Here is a 6,382-nt window from a genome sequence, read left to right on the forward strand (position 1 = left end):
ACAAAAAAATTGAAAAACGTTTACCACTATAAATACATGGCACTGAGTTCTCAATACAGAAATAGACAAACAATTTTGCCAATGTTTTAGCAGGTACTCAACACTTGGCCATGATTCAAAGAACAGTTACATACCAAAGTTTTGGTCAGGCAAGTAGAACCTTATTAAACCAAACACACCCAGTTTGTAACTTTGTATTTCAATCACTTAAATTGTGCGAAGTTTGCAGGCAAGCTCTCATGGCTCCGGCCACGTCAAGAGGAACACGGACTCGAAGATCGCGCGGTCATACAGAATGGGGGAGATGCCGGGGCGGTCTTCAACACGCGTCAGATCTAGGAGGGCGGAAGAGATCCCGCCGATGTAGTTGGAGCAGGCGTCAACTAGTTGTTCGCCGTACACCCCAGCCGCCTCCACCGTCACTAGGGGCTGCACAATCCGCAGCATCGTTTGGGCGAGCGGTACTCGGTCAAGACACACGTACACCTCACCGGCGGGGAACCGGCGCGAGGGGCCGAACGGCGTGGCGTGGTTGTAGAGCCCCGCGATGGCCTCCCTCGCGGCCCTGAGGGAGGTCTCCTCTTTGAGGTTCATCAGGAGGAGGGAGCGGAGGGCGGGGATGATGGCCGAGTAGGGCGCCCAGCTGTGTGCTCCGGCCATGCCCACGGCCACAGTGGGGCTGTAGACCCCATGGCATGCAGGCATGGAGCGCGAGGAGGCGGCGGCCGCGCGGATGACACGAGCGACCGGGACGGCAACATGGAGAGCCACGACGTCGATGGCGCTAGGACATGGCCGCTTCGCGCGGGTGACGCGGCTCTGCCCGGGCTCGGCGTCGTCGTCGCCGTCGCTGCGGGCCTCCGACGAGCTGTGACTCATGGTGGTCGATGATGCAACTTCTTCGGCGTGGAAGCAACGATATATATAGATCACTCGTTGTCTCGTCTTGATATACATATAACTCGCGGGAAATAAAAAGAATTCAGTTGAGTCATTCAACATTTCTCCCTGTTGAGTATGTTATCTGTGCATGTACATTGACTAGGCTTACCTTTTTAGTTTGTTGTATAGATTGAGGTAGATGCCTCACCTTATACTTATATATACCGTGCACATTGCACTGAATCAATGCATCGTGCAATTCATGCATCCAATATATACCGTGCACATCCAATATGAGGAATAAAAAAGAGAAAGGCCATAAAAAAAGGAGAAAGCCCAAAAAATGAGAGAAAAAGAGAGAAGGGACAATGTTACTATCCTTTGCCACACTGTGCTTCAAAGCAGCACCGTAATCTTCATGTTAGAGAGTCTCTTGTTTTGTCATTTTCATATATTAGTGGGAAATTTTTATTATAGAACTTGGCTTGTATATTTCAACAATGGGCCTCCTCAAGTGCCCTAGGTCTTCATGAGCAAACAAGTTGGATGCACACCCACTAGTTTTTTTTGTTGAGATTTCATACATTTATAGCTCTAGTGCATCCGTTGCATGGCAATCCCTACTCCTTGCATTAACATCAATTGGTGGGCATCTCCATAGCCCATTGATTAGCCTTGTTGATATAAGACTCTTTCCTTTTTGTCTTCTCCACATAACCCCCCTCATTATATTCTATTCCACCCATAGTGCTATGTCCATGGTTCACACTCATATATTACGTGAAAATTTATAGGTTTGAGATTACTAAAGTATGAAACAATTGCTTGGCTTGTCATCGGGGTTGTGCATGATGAGAGCATTCTTGTGTGACAAAAAAGAAACATGACTAAACCATATGATTTTGTAGGGATGAACTTTTTTTGGCCATGTTATTTTGAGAAGACATAATTGCTTAGTTAGTATGCTTGAAGTATTATTATTTTTATGGCAATATGAACTTTTGTCTTGAATCTTTCAGATCTGAATATTCATACCACAATTAAGAAGAATTACATTAAAATTATGCCAAGTAGCACTCCGCATCAAAAATTCTGTTTTTATCATTTACCTACACGAGGACGAGCAGGAATTAAGCTTGGGGATGCTTGATACATCTCCAACGTATCTATACTTTTTGATTGCTCCGTACTATATTATCTACTGTTTTGGACATTATTGGGCTTTATTATACATTTTTATATTATTTTTGGGACTAACCTATTAACCGGAGGCCCAACCTAGAATTGCTGTTTTTTGCCTGTTTTAGGGTTTCAAAGAAAAGGAATATCAAACGGAGTCCAAAGGAAATGAAACCTTTGGGAACGTGATTTTCTCAACGAACAAGACCTGGGAGACTTAGACCCTACATCAAGAAAGGAAACAGGAGGCCACGAGGTAGGGGGGCGCGCCTACCCCCCAGGCGCGCCCTCCACCCTCGTGGGCCCCCTGTTGCTCCATCGACGTACTCCTTTTTCCTATATATACCTACGTACCCCCAAACGATAAAAAAATGGATCCAAAAACCTAATTCCACCGCCGCAACTTTCTGTATCCATGCGATCCCATCTTGGGGCCTGTTTCGGAGCTCCGCCGGAGGGGACATCGATCACGGAGGGCTTCTACATCAACACCATAGCCTCTCTGATGAAGTGTGAGTAGTTTACCTCAGACCTACGGGTCCATAGTTATTAGCTAGATGACTTCTTCTCTCTTTTTGGATCTCAATACAATGTTCTCCCCCTCTCTTGTGGAGAACTATTCGATGTAATCTTCCTTTTGCGGTGTGTTTGTTGAGACCGATGAATTGTGGGTTTATGATCAAGTCTATCTATGAATAATATTTGAATCTTCTCTGAATTCTTTTATGTATGATTGGTTATCTTTGCAAGTCTCTTCGAGTTATCAGTTTGGTTTGGCCTACTAGATTGATGTTTCTTGCAATGGGAGAAGTGCTTAGCTTTGGGTTCAATCTTGCGGTGTCCTTTCCCAGTGACAGTAGGGGCAGCAAGGCACGTATTGTATTGTTTTGCATCGAGGATAACAAAATGGGGTTTTCTTCATATTGCATGAGTCTATCCCTCTACATCATGTCATCTTGCTTAAGGCATTACTCTGTTTCTAACTTAATACTCTAGATGCATGCTGGATAGTAGTCGATGAGTGGAGTAATAGTAGTAGATGCAGGCAGGAGGCGGTCTACTTGTCTCGGACGTGATGCCTATATACATGATCATACCTACATATTCTCATAACTAGCTCAATTCTGTCAATTGCTCAACAGTAATTTGTTCATCCACCGTAGAATACTTATGCTCTCGAGAGAAGCCACTAGTGAAACCTATGGCCCCGGGGTCTATCTTTATCATATTAATCGCCTACTACTTAGTTATTTCCTTTGTTATTTCCTTTGCCTTTATTTTACTTTGCATCTTTATCATAAAAATACCAAAAATATTATCTTATCATATCTATCAGATCTCACTCTCGTAAGTGACCTTATAGGGATTGACAACCCCTATTTGCGTTGGTTGCGAGGATTTATTTGTTTTGTGTAGGTACGAGGGACTCGCGTGTAGCCTCATACTGGATTGATACCTTGGTTCTCAAAAACCGAGGGAAATACTTACGCTACTTTGCTGCATCATCCCTTCCTCTTCGGGGAAAACCAACGCAGTGCTCAAGAGGTAGCATTCGCCTTCCGTTTAATAACTCCACCACCATAGCTTCTTTTCCTTTTCAGTTGATTCATAGCTGTGTGTGGACCTCTCCGGTTCCTAGAAATTCAGGCTATTTGTATTATCTGGTTATTCTTGATGATTATTCTCACTATGTGTGGATGTTTCCTTTACGATAAAAGTCGGATACACTCTCCACTTTGTCAGCCTTTTACTCCTATGTCAGCACGCAGTTTGGGCGTCCCATCCTTGCTCTTCAGACTGACAATGGAAAAGAGTTCGACAATCTTGCTTTCCGCACTTTTCTGTCGCACCACGGCACAGTTTTTCGTCTCACATGCCCATATACTTCATAGCAGAACGATCGACCCGAACGCGTCCTTCGCACTCTGAATGACTGCGTTCGGACGCTCTTGTTCCACGTTAATGTGCCGCCCCGTTTCTGGCCGGATGCACTCGCTACTGCTTCACTTCTCCTTAACCTTCGCCCTTGCCGCCCACGGTGGAACTATGCACCTCACCACCTTCTCTTCGGTACGCCCCCATCTTATGATGCCTTGCGTATTTTCGGGTGCCTTTGCTATCCTAGCACTGCGGACTCCGCTCCTCACAAACTCGCACCTCGTTCTGTCGCTTGCAGCTTCATCGGCTACCCTTCCAACTCCAAGGGATATCGGCGCTACGATCCCGTCTCCCATCGTGTGTTCACTTCTCGGCATGTTTACTTTGATGAGCATGTGTTTCCGTTTCAGCAGGTACCTCCGGCTGTTCCTCCTGCCACTGGTGACGCGGGCTCCTCGACGCCGCTCCTAGGGCGTTCGCGCGCCTCTCTTGGCCCGCCCCCTAGCTTTGAGGCGCGCCGCCCGCATGCGGCGCCTCCTACAGCCACGGCCCTGGCACCCGCGGCCCCCCGGCGCCCCCGGCCCCCTCGGCACTCCCGCCCCCCGCGCCTCCGGCACTTGTGGCCGGTCCGGTCACCCACGCTCGTACGGGAGTTTTTCGCCAGAGCTCGCACTACGCCGCGGATGACTACGTCCATGCGGCGTCCACCTATAAGCCGTCGCCCTTGCCATCCTCCGTCCGAGCCGCTCTTCGTGACCCGCTCTGGATGGCTGCGATGCAAGAGGAGTTTGACGCCCTGTTGCGCAACCGGACATGGCAGCCTGTTCCCCGTCCCCGGCACGCCAACGTGATTACCGGGAAGTGGGTCTTCAAACACAAGCTCCGTCCTGATGGTACTTTTGATTGCTATAAAGCGCGCTGGGTTGTTTGGGGCTTCAGACAGCATGCTGACATCGACTTCACCGACACCTTCGCCCCGGTCGTCAAGCCCGGCACTATTCGCACAGTTCTTCACCTTGCGGCCTCCCGTGCTTGGCCGGTGCACCAGATGGACGTCTCCAACGCCTTCCTCCATGGTCACCTCAAGGAGCAGGTCTTCTGCTAGGAGCCCACTGGGTTTGTTGACCCGACACTTCCCGACCACGTGTGCCTGCTCTCGCGGTCCTTGTATGGACTCAAGCAGGCTCCGCGCGCTTGGTACCAGCGCATCGCGACATTTCTCCACTAACTTGGGTTTCGCTCTACCCGCTCGGACGCCTCGCTCTTCGTCTATCATTAGGGCTCCGACACGGCCTACTTGCTGCTCTATGTCGACGACATCATCCTGACGGCATGTACGGCTGGTCTCCTCAGTCATCTCACGACTCGTCTTTGCGCTGAGTTCGCCATCAAGGACTTGGGTCCTTTGCACTACTTCCTCGGTGTCAAGGTGGTGCGCCATCCGGCTGGCTTCTTCCTCCATCAGCGGAAGTATGCTCACGAGCTCCTGGAGCGCGCCGGCATGCTTCACTGCAAGCCCGCCGCTACGCCTATTGATACGAAGGCCAAACTTTCTGCCACGGATGGTTCTCCTGCTTCAGATGCTGCTTTCTATCGGTCTATCGTTGGTGCTCTTCAGTACCTCACCCTGACTCGACCGGAGATCCAGTATGCCGTGTAGCAGGTGTGTCTTCATATGCATGCTCCTCGAGACGTCCACTGGGCTATTGTCAAGTGGATTCTCCGCTATGTCTCTAGCACTACGGATCTTGGCCTCACGCTCCACGCGTCCGCTGACACCACCCTTACCGCCTACTCCGATGCAGACTGGGCGGGCTGTCCTGACTCTCGTCGCTCCACTTCAAGCTATTGTGTCTACCTTGGACCCTCAATTATCTCGTGGTCGTCCAAGCGGCAGCCTATGATCTCTCGCTCCAGTGCCGAGGCTGAGTATCGTGCGGTGGCCAACGCCGTTGCCGAGTGTTCGTGGCTTCGCCAGCTGCTTCAGGAGCTTTCCTGCCCTGTTTACCGTGCCACGGTGGTCTACTGCGACAATGTCTCGGCGGTCTACCTCTCCGCTAACCCGGTACATCATCGCCGGACCAAGCATATTGAGTTGAATATTCACTTTGTTCGGGAACAGGTGGCTCTTGGCCATATTCGTGTTTTACACGTCCCTACTTCCCAATAATTTGCCGATATCATGACCAAGGGCTTGCCTACGGCATCTTTTGAGGAGTTCCGGTCCAGTCTTTGTGTCTGCCGCGGTGCTGCTTCGACTGCGGGGGGGGGGGGGTTGTTGAGTATGTTATCTGTGCATGTATATTGACTAGGCCCACCTCTTTAGTTTGTTGTATAGATTGAGGTAGAGGCCCCACCTTGTACTTATATATACCATGTACATTGCACTGAATCAATACATCGTGCAATTCATACATCCAATACTCCCCTTTGATTAGTTTTG

At 49.5% G+C, this 6,382-nt stretch overlaps 1 protein-coding gene across 1 annotated transcript; it reads right to left on the reverse strand.

Moving 5' to 3' along the window:
* Window positions 1-237: 237 nt before the first annotated feature.
* LOC119304420 lies at window positions 238-879 on the reverse strand. The gene has a single exon (XM_037581598.1). It carries the CDS (start codon window positions 877-879, stop codon window positions 238-240), a length of 642 nt encoding a protein of 213 aa, XP_037437495.1.
* Between the last annotated feature and the right edge of the window lie 5,503 nt (window positions 880-6,382).

This window comes from Triticum dicoccoides, chromosome 5A (genome assembly GCF_002162155.2).
Source record: "Triticum dicoccoides isolate Atlit2015 ecotype Zavitan chromosome 5A, WEW_v2.0, whole genome shotgun sequence".
NCBI lineage: Eukaryota > Viridiplantae > Streptophyta > Magnoliopsida > Poales > Poaceae > Triticum > Triticum dicoccoides.